This window comes from Oratosquilla oratoria, chromosome 4 (assembly GCF_046742065.1).
Source record: "Oratosquilla oratoria isolate Oo_2021 chromosome 4, ASM4674206v1, whole genome shotgun sequence".
Classification (NCBI taxonomy): domain Eukaryota; kingdom Metazoa; phylum Arthropoda; class Malacostraca; order Stomatopoda; family Squillidae; genus Oratosquilla; species Oratosquilla oratoria.
Genome location: NC_134780.1, coordinates 26,906,894 through 26,922,481, shown reverse-complemented (window position 1 = coordinate 26,922,481; position 15,588 = coordinate 26,906,894). Strand labels below are relative to the sequence as shown.

The window sequence follows — 15,588 nt, the reverse complement described above, 5'->3', positions numbered from 1 at the left end:
ATTACCCCCAGGATTCTGAGAACTGGTATGATCACATTTTCTGTGTTTATTATTACTCAGAGTAAAAGAGAATGAGTAATACAGCAGTGACTTTATATTTAATAATGCAAGTAATGTGATGAATCATATGTTTAGCAGCCGATACTGTGCACAAGAATTTGAGTCATATTGAAGTGGTTAACAGAAAATTTTGACTTCTATGAGATTCCTTTGAAATGAAGAAAACTGTGAAAATAATGTTCAAGAAGTTGAAACTGGGAATCAATCAATCAATCTATTGTCCCAGATCTCTCTTGCAGGAGACCTCAGCTTCTAGGTAACTAGAAACAGCCACTGGATTGCCCCACATATCACTCAAAGGAGAGATATTGTACTTTTGTCCTCAATAACATTACTCAACAAGTACTGGAGAGCTTTAACAAAAAATTACTACCAGATAGGTCAGTAATGGTAGTGATAGGTATGTACAAAGCTTTTGACACAGTCCCAAGACATCCTGTCAAAACGAGATCATTGAGACAGGCACCATAATGACAATGGCTGACAAACTTAGTTTGCAGAGGCTGCAGAGTATCTCAAATCAATGATTTACCAGGAACTAAAAGAGTGTGCAATGGAGTCCTACATGGAGTAATACTATCACTTACACTGTTTAACCCAGTCATGAATGACCTCCCCACACCTAATCCAGAGCACAACTTCAAAGCCCACAGGTGACCTATCAATTCCCAGTACAACAACAAAACAGCTGCTACATACATATACCAAAGACTTTTTCCCCTTTACAAGGGAGGTAGTCAAAAAACAAAGGCATAAAAACTACTTCCACCATTTCCATCCCACATAATCCACTCCCATCCACCCCCTTCCCTCCCTTTTATCTTGGTTCCTCCTGGATGACTGGTCATCCCTGCATCTCCCCCACTGCCCTGGGTCAGAAGCAGTGTCACAAGACACAGAGCACATCCAAAACAAGGCCACTTCATTAAATCGGCAACCCATCCTCTATGTCCCCTCATGCAGAAATGGAGAAGATGGGGAGAAATCCCTTCAGACTGCGTGAATTTAATTTTCACACATACTCCCTCATCCCCAATCCCCCACCCACTCCCCCTTATGCATCACAGCACCATCCAAACAGCTGCTAAAAATGCATAAATATAACTTGACAATTTGGAACTGTGGCTGAGACACAACAGAATGGCAACTTCCCTCTCAAAATTATCAGTGACAGTGCTCACTTCAGACAACCATAGATAAAAAAAACATAGATACATACATACCACAGGTCTTTTCCTCCCTTATAAGGGGGTGGCCAAGTCGAAGCACACACCTATTTCATACATCTTATTACCTATTTAATGCCTCTCACATCTGAACTCAAGTCCAAGGCAATGCAGCGAGCCACAAAACTCAAAGAAACACCCAACAGCAAAGCTAACTTCTACCATTTGTGATACACAATGTCCTTCAACCCATAAAACAAGGACCTGACACTAAAAATTAACAAGAAACTAAACATACTCAGATTAGTAACAAGAAATAGTTTTGACCAGCAGCAATTAATCAATCAACCTGTTGCCCCAAGTCTCTCATGTAGGAGACCCACTGCTCACCAGAAACACTAATCATGGAATACAAACAACACATAAGACCCCTACACTTGATTACACTTCTACAGCATGGTTCCCAACAATCATGAAAACACTGACTTCCTACAAACAACACAATACAAAGCTTCATTTGATCAATCTGTTGCCTCAAGTCTTTTTTGCAAGACACCCATTCTCCCAGGTTACTGGCAACAGTTGCTGGATTGGCCTATCAGACACTCAAGGAAGAAATATCAATTTGTTGTTTGGGTAAGGCAATAGTCAGCCAATCTAGGATGTGGTCCTCAATATCTACTGTATAGTAATTGCATCTGGGACAATTTTTTCTGTGGCCAAGCCTATTTTATGTTGATATTATTCTAAAGCTGGATGGAGACCTAAATCCAATCAAGCTAGTATGGTCCTTATTTGTTGTGAGAAAGATTTCTCTACTGAGCTGATGTATAAAGATTTTTAGTGTTGAAGGGAGTTTGGTGAGCAGTCTTGAGATTTGAGTGTGTACATGTTTTTGTACGGATGTGTTGTGTGGTGCAGGTGGTAGGCTGTTGTAAATGTTTGAGTGCTATGTTGCAATATGTGTATTTTCAGTTGGTTGTTCAGCTTGTGTTATGCAATGGGATGGATGGGTAAGGTTAAGCTCTTGTATAAAACCACATGCCTGTCTTTTCATGCACTGTTCCATAAGGAGGAATTTGATTAGTATGTGTAGATGTTCTACTGCGGTGGTTTTAGTGCAGCTTGTTATTGTTCTCAGTGCTTTGCTTTGTATGATAACCAGATGCACTAAAACTATCTCCAATAGAACATTTGAGGCCCCGCATGGAGAAGTGTCCCATGCGACACAATGGCCGGTTTTGAGTTACGCACATATAACACTATTTTGCGCCGGCCGAGCGAGCGTGAGGTTTTACCACTTTGTTTTAGGAGCATTTCAACCATATTGCAGGTCACGTTTTGTCCTTTCCGACATGCTCGGATTGAAGTAGAAGGGCCAAAATAGTGTTATATGTGCGTAACTCAAAACCGGCCATTGTGTTGCATGGGACACTTCTCCATGTGGGGCCTCATTTACACACAGAAACCAAAGTCCTCCACACAGAGCACATGAAAATAACTGACATACAGCTGCATAGTTTCCAAGTCACCAGGTTAAAGGAGGAGGGGAGCACTTACTGATTGTTAGAACTCTCTGTGAGAAAAGGTGGAGGAAATATATATACAGTTGAATGATCAAAAGAGATCACAAGACCAGTCCAAGGACTTAGTGTCGGCCCTGCTGGGCTGCGACTTCAGATTGATTTAAAGGTGTTGACAGGCTTTGAAGATGAGCAGCAGGGAGACAATTATTTCTAATGTCCACCTTGCAGGACCACCACTTGTAGGTACTCATCACTGGTCCCTCGCATAAAATGTACATAAATACAAATGACCTTTTTCCTTTTGTAAAAGAGGTAGCAAAGTCAAAGCAAGCTTTGACTTATTACAGCATAAAAATACAAATAAAAGCCTACTTAAATTACATGAAAGGTTATACAAAATCTTTGTGTATTTCAAATCTAAAACACATCTTCCTTTTAGAAATACCATTAATGCAATCAAAGCAAGAGTAACATACTTCATCTGAGTCTTGTTAACTAATTAAGGAATGTGCACATAACATGCAGTCTAAAAAAATCAAATAAATCAATAAATCAACCAATTAGAATAAATAAAACACAAGTAGTTTGAAGTACTGTGTGAACATGTACATTAAACGGGTTAGTGCAACACCTGAGGTTCTCAACTTTTTTTCTACTACAGTTCAGTAATGGAGGCCTTGTGCAGAACAACTCTGATCCTTGTAAGCCATCCCATTTGAAAATACATTAACAATGAGTAAAATATCTATTTTCTGTCTGGCATTTCTTAGATATCAAGACAACACATTAACCCAAGATTGTAAACACCCAATGTTTTCATGCTTGCCAAAAATAAAGGCTAATAAAATTAATAGCAGCACAATGTCTATGACTAAAAATAAAAATTGCTGCACATAGTCTATTAGAAAACCAAAAACAGTTTGTATTCAATTACTAGTAATTCACCAGTGCTTCTATCCTTGAGGATATCATGCATGGGTATCCATCACATAAGCTATATCTTCCTCCATCTATCCAATAAGCAATGTTGAGAACCTCCAACGTTTCCTATCAAACTATAAAAACCATTTACTATCACAGTGTGAATAAATAAAAGGAAACAATATGTACACATAATTATTGTTATACATATATAGAGGTGCCTGTACACAAGTGTAATGGGTGTATGTGCATAACAAAACTTACACAAAAGCACATTACTATGAATATAAAGTGTGTTCCAATATGAGGTAGCATAGCGAAATGGGCTGTATATTTAAGCTACAAAAACTAACATACTCAAAGTGTCTCCCCGACTCCTCCAAGTTTCAACACAACTTGCCACTTTTCCAGTACTTGTTGTTGTTCCCTTGAGTGTCTGGCTGAGTGCTCCCACCAGTACTTTTAGTATGTAATGCTAAACAATCTACAATTCATCCTTGCCCTCGTCCTTCCCTCACTTTCAGCCTTGTCTCTAGACATCCTACTTGAAGAGCATATACAATTTTTTCCACATTATATACTTCCCCTAAGACACCTCCACACACCTACTTCCTTTGATTTCTGGTTCATATCTATTTTCACTGTTCACTCACTCATAATGCTCTAAAATAGCATACCTTCATTCTATTTACCAATCTACCCCTTATAGGGAAGGTAGCCAGGCATGGCATCCACCCACCCCAACCCATTCCCATCAATACTATCGATTATCTACATATAAAAGGCCTTTTCCCCCATATAAGGGAGGTAACCAACTAAAAAACTTGCCCCCACTCCCACCCATTCCACTCCCATCCACCACCCTGTCACCCTTTCATCTTAGCTCCTTGTGGATGAAGGCCCATACTGCCCACTGCCCTTCAATACTAACATTTATAAAATAACACAATCTTCTAAAATCTTAGACCTAATATGATTTTTCTTTACCATTTCAATCTCTTTCCACTGTGCCTCCCACCTTCAATGATTAGATTTCTTTCAGTTATAGCAGCAATAACCAAACTTCACCCACAACCATCTATTATCCTGCACTTTTGGTTATGCTCCTTCTATTCCATACCTTCTGCAGAATTTACACTGCTTGTCCTGCTTCAGTTACTCCCTGCTCAGCATCCTCCTTCATCCTACCTCCCACTACTACCCCTGGATACCTAAACATGCCTTGCCTCCTGTAACGCTTATTAAAACAAATTTCTTCTTATCTATTTCTCCTTCACTTTCATTTTTATAGCCTTAATCTCTTTAGCATAATTAGCCCTACAACTTTTCATACCTGTCCCCTACTAATACTACATCTACTGGAACAAGCCCCACAATCTTTAGCTTCCACTTCAAGACCCATTTTATTTTTTAATGCTCCCTGCTTTAAAAAAGTGCAGAAAAGAAAAAGTGTTACATGTGTATATGTGTATACATACTACCTTGATATAAACTAACCTGGCACAGCCACAAAGAATTTAACAGCATCTCGATGACCATGGAAAGACAACTGTGCCTGAGCCATCGAGCAGAATGGCACGAAGGAACCAGGAGTCACAGAATCCCGTCTGTCTGTATACACACGAATCACTCCTCCTGGCATTCGAGGTAGAGATCCAGGAATAGCAACAACACCAGGACTTGTGCTATGTGTTGTACTATTAGAAGCTTGGACAGGCCTAGGGTTGGCACCTGAAAAGAGAGATAAAAATTATTTTAGAATGACCAAGAATTTGAGAGTGTACATATTATCCTATTAGGAACTATTTACATCAAACCCCACCCCATGACTTTGGATTTAATAAACATTTTCTACTAAACTTACTTTCTCTTATCAACTTACTTTCGGAGAGTGGGACAGAAATAATGACACCATTTCCAGTGCCAATCCACAATCGATTAGACGAGATGAGTAGTGCAGTGATGCGCACGAACGAGAAACCCAACTTGCCAGTACCTTCCAAGTATATAGTGAAAAAAATACACATCATTTTACTTATGCAATACATACAGCTACAGTTTCAATAACAAATATAATGTGTTATCTATACATGAAATTATCATCAGTTAAACTGACTTCAATCATTCACTCTGGGGAACACCCCTCGGCCAAATTAAATCATATAATACTGTCAACAAGAAGAAGAAGAGGAAGATAAGAAGATAAGAAGATAAGAAGAAGAAAAGGAGAAAAGAAGAAGAAAAGAAGAAGAAGAAAAGAAGAAGAAGAAAAGAAGAAGAAAAGAAGAAGAAAAGAAGAAGAAGAAAAGAAGAAGAAAAGAAGAAGAAAAGAAGAAGAAGAAAAGAAGAAGAAAAGAAGAAGAAAAGAAGAAGAAAAGATGAAGAAGAAAAGAAGAAGAAGAAAAAGAAGAAGAAAAAGAAGAAGAAAAATAATAATAATAAAAAATAAAAATAAAAATAAAAATAAAAGCCAGCGGGTGAAAGGAGTTGCTTGGGATTCTCTTAAACCTTTTAGTCAAAAACATTTTTCCATTATATAAGATATGCACATAAATCTATGGTGTACCACATACTGAAAAGGTTTAGCATCTTCTCTGAACAAGTCAACTTGCTGTGACTGTGCTATGTTTTACTGCATTGCTTTTGACCCAACCAGGGAGCATGGGCCAGGGATGGCCCCCTACTCACAAGGAACTAAGTTTTAGTATATGTATTTATTTACCTAGTTGTATTTTGTAGTCAAAGGCCACTTTCATTGATCTTATTAAATTGTAAGTTTCTCCAACTATTTTGTAACATGTTTGTCTGGTGTCATGTCATTTGAGATAATTACTCCTAGGTCTCTTTCTGAGTTTACTTTTGTAACTTCCTTTGTACAAATTTTGTATTGACTGGATATTCTATTTTTATTTTTCCAAATTTCATTATACTACATTTCATAATGTTGAAATTCACTTTGTTCTTTATACTCCATTTCCAGACTTTGTCCTGGTCTTCTTGAAAAGATTTTAATCTTCTTCTGTACTTACTCTCTTCAATAGTTTTGCATCATCTGCAAAGAAGTTTATACAACATTTGATGCCTTCATCCATGTCATTTATATAAACAGCAAACATTATCAGAGCCAATACAGAGCCTTGGGGGACTCCACTTATCATATTTCCCCAATTTGAGTTATTTTCTCTAAGTACCACTCTCATTTTTCTTCCATTCAAGAAGTCTTTCATCCATTCCAATAATTTTCCCTGTATTCCACCTATTGTTTCAATTTTTATTAGTAGCTTTTTGTGTGGTACTTTGTCAAAAGCCTTTTTTAAGTCCAAAAAGGCACAGTCTGCCCAACCATCTCTTTCTTGTATTATTTCTACCAATCTTGAGTATGTATATATGCATGTATGTACAATTAGTGCAGACCGTTTTGAAAACTTTTTGAATATGCATAACAGTCCGTGTTTTTGGGACCTGTGTGATATCTTGTTCACAAAAATTGTGCGGGAGAAGGTGACCAACTGGCAACCTTTAGCCATCCACCCACACAATAGCCACATGTGACAAAGCCGGTCAGAGTGTGACGTCCTTTGATAGAAGTGTTTTTTTTTTGCATTGTCACCGAGTTTCTTCATTTTCTCACGGTGTTCACTGACTTTTGGGGGTGTGCCCTGCCCTTTGCATGATGCCTGGAAATTGCGAAATGTATGATAACACTGTGAAAGTGATTCAACTACACAAACAGGGAAAGAATAATTGAGAAATAGCCAGGGCATCATGTGTGACTGAGTGTGCTGTGTCCAGACTCCTAACAAAATGGTGCACAGGTGGAGGGGTTGATACCATGCCCCTCCACAAACATGCTTGGGATAAGGCCCTGAAGATTTCCCTGAAGGAGTAAAGGCTTGTAAAATATCAGCTGGACCTTAACCCTTCTACAACTGCAAAGGAATTGAAGGAAAAGAACCCTAAGCTTTTCAGTGACATCTCCATCAGGACAATTCAGGAAAATATTCAGAAGTGGTTAAATTATTCGAAAGTGAAACCACATATAAAGCCCCTTGTCACTGCAAAACAAAGGTGCTGCAATGTCCAATTTTCAAAGATCATAAAGACTGTGACCTTGTTCAAAGGAGTAAGATCCTTTGGACCAACAAAGCAATCTTTTGTATAAGTGAGAGCAAGGGAATGAAGGTGTGGAAGTCTAATACCACGTCAGCATGTGACCCACACTTGACGGTGACAAGTGTTAAGCACCCACGCTATCTTATGGTGCAGGGTACCCTTGGCTATGGTGGTTTGGAGAACCTTGTAATACTCCCTAAGGGCCCGACTGTCAACTCTGAGCACTATATTAACCTTCTACAGGAGAATTTAGGGGAGTGTTTCGCAAAAACCAGGTATGAGACCCTTCAACAGGATGGCACCCCTTGCCACACCTGAAGGGCAGCCAAAAAGTGGCTCAGTGATATTGAGGTTGACTACTACATAGAGGATTGGCATGGTCAGTCACCCAATATTTCCCCCACAGAAAACTTATGGGGCATCATTAAGGGAATGTCTTCATCAGGAGGACACATCTACAATTCCCAAGCTTGAGATAGCCATCCGGAAGGTGTGGGAGGAAATTCCTGCTTCCCACAGTCAGAACTTGGCCGATTCTGTCCCCAAGAGACTCCAGCAGGTCATCAAAGCCAAGGGCTTCCCCATCGGGAAGTAGCATTGAACTGCCATCACCTCGACCGCTGTCAACAATAGTGATGCTCTAACCCACTCAGTTACTGAGCATCCATCATCTCTAATGTCAGCTTGTAAGCAAATCATAATAGTACCTCACTTTGGGTTTCAAACCTATGAGCTCACTTCATTTGCAACTGCTATATACACACTACCACTGTACCTTTGCTGCCTTAATATACAATATGTATATCTTTATATGTTAAATTTCTGAAGTTATTTTACTCATATCAAAATCGCTTCTGAGCAACATAAGTAAAACTATTACTGTTAAAGGATAAGGGTGGCTCTGGGCTGGAGGCAATTTTAAAGGGTGGGAGCTAGGAAGAAGCAGAGTTGAAGGTATTAGGGGTCATATGTAGCAAGGTGAAGGTAAACTGGTGAATTACAGAGTGCTCAAGGGAAACAAATACATATATGGAGGGAATGAAGTGTTATTAAAAATAGGTGATGATGATGATTCCATTTAATGTTACAAACTCCCCCTATCAGGAGACTAGGATGGTGCCCCTTACAGAGGATTTTGTAGCATCAATTTTAATGAACTATACCCTTGGTCCAACTTGCTGGCAGCACGGTTCAAACTGTCGTCACCTCCATTTCCGCTACAAGTAGCAATGCTCTAACCAGCTTGGCTAACAAGCGGGTTAACTACTTCAGTATGATGACGCCTACATAGGTATTATGAGGTGAGAGTGGGTACATAATGATGCCAGTGTTGGCAGGGATGACCCATCATCCAGGAGGTGCTAGGATGGGAGGGAGGGTGGAGGGGAGTGGAGTGTATTTAGGGATGGAATGGGTGGGAATGATTTTATGCCTTTTTCTTTTTGGCTACCTCCCTTGTAAGGGGGAAAAAGCCTTGGTATATGTATGTACATGATTTACCCTCAGACTCTGCGACTTCATTTGATCACATTTTGTGTGTTTATTATTACTCAGAGTAAAAGAGAATGAGTAATACAGCAGTGATTTTATATTTCATAATGTGATTAGTGTGATGCAAATTACACATGGCAGGCGATGCTGCGCACAAGAATATAAGTCGTACGGAAGTGGTTAACCACTTCGGTACGATGACGCCTACATAGGCTTTATGAGGTACAAGTGGCATCTTGATTATATGTAATTTTTGTAGTTGTACATGAGTTACCCCTGGATTCTGTGAACTGGTCTGATCACATTTTGTTGTTTATTGTTACTCAGAGTAAAAGAGAGAGTAATACAGCAGTGACATTATATTTTATAATGCGAATAGTGTGATGAATCATACTCGTACTTATGGCAGCCAATGCTGCGCGCAAGAATTTGAATTGTACTGAAGTGGTTAAACACAAAGAAGACTGTACATGGGAGTGATTGTGCTTATAGCAATGAATGGATCAGACACTTTGAATTTGAAAGTGCTAAAAGAAGCCAAGTCTAAATATATTTGAGATGAAGTGTTTAAGAAGTATGATGGGATCTACAAGGATAGATAGAATGAATGTAGGGGTGGAAAGAGAGCTGGCAGATCAGGTTGATCAAGGAATGCTGGGATGGTTCAGGAAGATTGAAAGAACAAGTGAAGATATGGGAGAAAAAAAAATGTGTGGAAAGCAGAGTGGATGGAAGGAACTTGTGAGGATGACCAAGAAAGAAGTGTAATGGGGTGGAGGAGTGCACTGGATGGAAAAGGAATGTCTGTTGAGGAAGGAAAGGAAAATGTAAAAGATAGGCATGAAGAGTGTTTGTAAATGGACAAGGTATTTCTTCTTTCTACTCCATTACAATTCCCAAGTGGATAACAGGGAAGGTAATGGGGTGTTGCCATGTAATGACGAAGTGGGGATAATCTAGTTTCAGTTGTCAGGCACTGCTGTGGAGGAGCCATGTCTTGCTGCACTGCCTGACCCTTGACATGTGGCACAGGATAAGGATGACCTTTCATCCACAAAGTGCTAAGATGGGATGAACAACAAATGGCCTTGCTAGATGGGTGTGGGATGGGTGTATGTTTTGACTTGGCCAAACTCTAAAAAGGGTCAAAAAGCCTTATGATATTTCTAGATATATATGTACATATTTATGTATGTATTACTATTAAGCAAAGTTATTGATGGTGAAGTAAACTAGAAACATCTAATACTGTCATTAAGCCAAAGAAACAAAAAATAAGCATCTAATATTACAATCAATGCATACAATATATAACTAATAGCATATCTTGTCAAATCTAACTAACATTGCTATCAACCTACTAAATGAATATCCTAGTATCTAGCTATCACAATTACTTTTTTAAGAAGTGCAACTTGGTGCAAAACATTGACAGGCCCCTACCTACTTCCCAAAGTAGAGGTAACTCACATTTTACACCAAAGTCACTTTCTAAAAGATTGCCGCATTAAGAAAATAAAAAAGTAAATCAACAATGGAATTCTACAAAAGATGGAAACCTCTAGTAAGTCAACCACATAGTCAAGGAAGACCCAAAACTCATAACCGTATAAATACATATGTAAACAAGCTTGCAGTGTTTATAAAACACATCAAACAAAATCATAATCAATGATTTACCTGCAATGCATAGAATTCAAGCATAAAAAATTAGATTTCTTATCATGTTCACTTAAATCATTCCACTGAAATTCTACTTGCTCTAGAAAAAGTAAACAGGAAAATAAAATTTTCTATACTTGCCAGTACAAACTGGCTTTCTCAAAATGTGTTACTAATATAGCACAAAAAAATTATGAGTAGAAATGAAATGACTGCTACGTTTTAGCTCAAATACACCTAACATAACTGAATAAATCTTAAGCTACCAAGTCACAACTTTGTAAAGTCATAACACATATGTACCTAACAAGTAGCATTCCCTAGTATGTACTTTGCAAATTAAGAAAATAAAAACATTATCTTCCCTTATAATTTTTTGGAGTAATGACAATTTGTATGCCATATATCATCACCATTAAAAAATCTGTATCTATTGTTTTTTGACACTCATCATCAAAGCTTTTTCACTATCTATTTCTTCCCCTAACTCCAAAGTCTCACAAGTGAGACCAATGAGCCTGTAAGGGGAGAATATATCTACAAGCAATGAAGAGCTTTTATGATAGGTGAAGGTGTGGGGATGAAAAGGGTGGGGGTGGAATTATTCCTTTTGACTTTGGCTTTAACTTTGACTACCTTCCTTGTAAGAGGGAAAAAAGCCATTGGCATATGTATGATTTTGGCTACCTCCCTTGTAAGGAGGAAAAAGCCTTTGGTATATGTATGTGAAGGGAACAAAAAGGACAACAAATGTGTGTTGAAATGGGTATGGAATGAGTGAATGGGTGAAAGGTAGGTGTATGTCTTGATTTGGCTATCCCCTTATAAGGGGGACAGGGTTTTGATATATGTATGTGAAGCCTACTATGGTAAACAGGGAGAGTGAGATATCAAAGGACAATGTTGATTTGGAGGAGTGCATAATCTCACCTGTGACTTTTAACCTGTATTTAGATGATGTAACAGTAGAAATGAAACCAAGACTATATGAGTAGTGGGGTGAATCTTGATGAAAAAAGGCAACAATTAATCATAAACAGACAGACAAAAATCAGTCACAGACAGACACACACATATACGAGCTTTGAGCTTTCATCTGGGAGGGTTAAAGCTTTCAATCACAAAACCAACATGTGATCCAAGACCATGGTGAATCACACACAATCAAGAAGTGACCCAACTGTTATATATGCATAATCTCTCATTCTATGTGTACACTTACCAATGTACACTCACCATACAATGTTAATCCACCAACATACCTAGCATCTTTGAGACGTATGGTTCAATGTCTACATCCTGGAGATGTTGATGAGTGTGTGCATGGTATAAGCGTAGTGTCGAGTCAAGACGAATGCTGACCCACACACCTTCACCTAACCAAGCCATTTGTCGAACTTGAGACTCTTTCCGGGGATGAGCATCAAAAGAGTTCTGCAGTGGAGAGAAGTTATCAAAAATAATCTAAAGAACCAATATACATTTCATTTTTACTTAAAACTAATGCTTCAGAAGTGAAATTAAAAATTTATTCTTAAAAAACTAGTTCTACCCTTGAATTAACTGATACACATATTTCCCAACCTGCATGTCATTAACCTTTTCGATACGATGATGCCTACATAGTCATCATGAGGCGCAAGTGGGTATACAAGGATGCCAGTGTCAGTGTCTTGATTATATCTATTTTGTAGTTGTAGCTGAATGACCCCTGAATTCTAATAACTGGTCTGATCACGTTTTCTGTGTTTATTATTACTCAGAGTGAAAGAGAATAAGTAATACAGCAGTGACTTTATATTTTATAATGCAAGAAGTGTGATGCATCGTACATTAGTCATCTGATGCTGTGAGCAAGAATTTGACTCATATTGAAGAGGTTAACTGCTAAGCAAAGATGGGCATAGAAGAACATCTCCACCCCTTTCACTCCAAATTACACTCCTTCCTGCTCTCACACCATGTTAAAATTGGTCTCTTCCCTAGAAATTCTATCTATATACCAAAGACCTTTTCCCCCTTATAAGGGAGGTAGCCAAGTCTAAAGGTACACACACACTCCCACCCATTCCATGTTTTCTATCTATATACCAAGATCTTTTCCCCCCTTACAAGGGTGGTAGCCAAGTCAAAGGCACATACCTACTCCCACTCATTCCACTCCACTCCACCACCCCTTCGTCCCTGTCATCTTAGCTCCTCATGGATGATGGGTCATCCCCATATCCCACCCACTGCTCTGGGTCAGAGGCAATGTAGCAAGACACAGTACATCCACAGGAAGGCTGTTTCATTTAATTGGCAACCCCCCACTCCATTCTCTCGTGCAGAAAAATCACTTTGTGTTGCATCAAAATGTCATTCACACATAACCATCCCTAACCCCCAACCCCCTCCCTGCATTGCATAACAGTATCATCTATACACAGCTACTCTCCACTCATCCCTATCTCTTGCTTTCTACCTTCCTTCCTTAACAGACATCTCCCTTTTTCTTAATGCCCCCCTTCACCCCATCCATCCCTAAGTTCACACCCTCCATCTCTGCCTTGTACCCTTCTTTTACTAATCTTTCTTCACTCATGCTTTCCATGTGTCCAAACCATTCCAATACTCTTTCATCCCCTATCTGTCATCTCCTTTTCCACTCCCACTCTCCTCCTCACCTCCTACTTTCTCACTCTATCCAACCCCATACTTTTCAGACATTTCATCTCAAACACATTCAAACTTTTCCTTTCTTAGATTCCATGACATGTAATGAAACTCAAAAAGGATAACTACAGAAGAGACCTGAAAAAGAACAGCTTCCCACACAGAATGATATATATATGGAACAAATTGGATGAAGAAACAGTGTGTGCAAACACAATACAAGAATTTAAGAAATAACTTGATCTTGCAAGATACAACAACGGGTCACCATGAGCATAGCTCCCCTTCCCATATAATACAACTAGGTAAATACAATTTCCTCTTTGCATCCATTCCCAGATGCCTATTTCTCATGACACTTTTTAATTCCCCCAAGGCATGTAATTTCTTCTCTCAATCTACAATTTACCTCCACCTCCACTCCTCCCTTTCCTGCCATATGCAACCCCAAATACTTAAAGCTATCCACTTCTTCCAGTCTCTCTCCTTTAAGACTTACTTCCAACTCACTGCCATCTTTCTCCCTTGTACATCTCATCACCTTGCTTTTACCCAAATTTAACTTCAACTTTCTTCTATCACATATCTCCCTAAACTCTGTCACTAACCCCCTTAATCCCCCCTCTGATCATGCCACACGCACAGTGTTGCCAGGAAACAGCAACTGGCTAACCTCCCACTTATCTACATTTTCTTTAACCATCTCCAGTCTCCTGCCCTTTAACCTCACCTTTACCTCATGCACCACCCCCATCCATGTACACATTGAACAGCCATCGCAACACATAAACAGTTTACTCTAAGAACCTCTCTACTTTACACCCTTTTCCTCTTTCTATACCTATCCTCCATTCTCAACTTGCCTTCCACCAAAAAATTATGATATTCCCCCATTCTCTCTTATAAGAATATGGCCATCCAAAACTATTTCTATTCTTCTTCTGCATACCAATACAGTCCATTAATGCCTTATCACTCATCCTTCCATCCACCACTGTCTCACACATATACTTATGCTTGATTTTCTTTCTAAACATACATACATCTACCTTTTATATATAAAAAAAATCCCCCAAAATACTACCAGTTATAACTTAAGCAAACTTTGTAGTTTCATCTATGTATGGAATGAAGAAAATAATAGTATTTACCTCTACACTCATTGATCTTGGATCAACTACATGAATCTTATTCCTGTAGCCACACCAGACTTTATTATGGACAACATGCATGCATCGGATAGAATGATGGGGTTTGCCTAGATCCAAGAGGTGATAATTGTGTAAGTCCCACTGCCCGTCTTCTTGCCGATGAAATATTGCCACTGTTCCATCTGCTAATGCTGCTAGTACTCTTCCTTTGACATGGCTGTGGAAGACAGAAATCTGTTGTTTAATTCTGATACCTAACAATTTTAATAAATATGTATTTCAACTCCACTATATCATCTAATAATTCTATGTAAATAATATTTTTCTTTAGCCAGGTGAAATAACCCATAGTAACATTTCTTCCTTCCTGATTCTGTTCTGACAAAGGAAAGCCAATTTCATGTGAAAGAAAGGCAGACTACAGAATGACATGAGCCATGATTATCTGAAGGCATTCCATCATCAACATAATTGATGCCTTAAAAATATTTTCACTAAATGAATACTTGCAGCCTGACAGAAACCAGCACCAGGTTCTGTACCCTCCCATAGGTCTTTCTCTGAATAATCTAGAGATCGTTTGTGTTGTATTAACACAGATCTGTTTTGTTGTTACTATCTTACAAATTAAGGAAGAGAAATAGGAGGAGGAGGAAGAGGAGGAGGAGGAGGAGGAGGAGGAGGAGGAGGAGGAGGAGGAGGAGGAGGAGGAGGAGAAGGAGGAGGAGGAGGAGGAGGAGGAGGAGGAGGAGGAGGAGGAGGAGGAGGAGGAGGAGGAGGAGGAGGAGGAGGAGGAGGAGGAAGAGAGGGAAGAAAGCAGTAGAGGGAATTGGCTGAGGTTCA

The 15,588-nt window shown here is 39.1% G+C and overlaps 1 protein-coding gene across 23 annotated transcripts in view; it reads right to left on the bottom strand.

Annotated features, from left to right (window-relative positions):
- The window catches only part of syd (JNK-interacting protein syd), a 138,637-nt gene that overhangs the window by 46,676 nt on the left and 76,373 nt on the right, over positions 1 to 15,588 (bottom strand). For 22 of the 23 annotated variants that reach the window (XM_076183725.1, XM_076183718.1, XM_076183719.1 and 19 more), the window contains 4 exons: positions 14,746 to 14,962; positions 12,202 to 12,373; positions 5,556 to 5,669; positions 5,171 to 5,404 (listed from right to left, as the gene is read on the bottom strand). In XM_076183725.1, coding sequence (XP_076039840.1) covers positions 5,171 to 5,404; positions 5,556 to 5,669; positions 12,202 to 12,373; positions 14,746 to 14,962 — 737 coding nt within the window. Of the gene's footprint in view, positions 1 to 5,165; positions 5,405 to 5,555; positions 5,670 to 12,201; positions 12,374 to 14,745; positions 14,963 to 15,588 lie in introns of those variants that run through there. The other variant, XM_076183741.1, reaches the window with a different exon arrangement.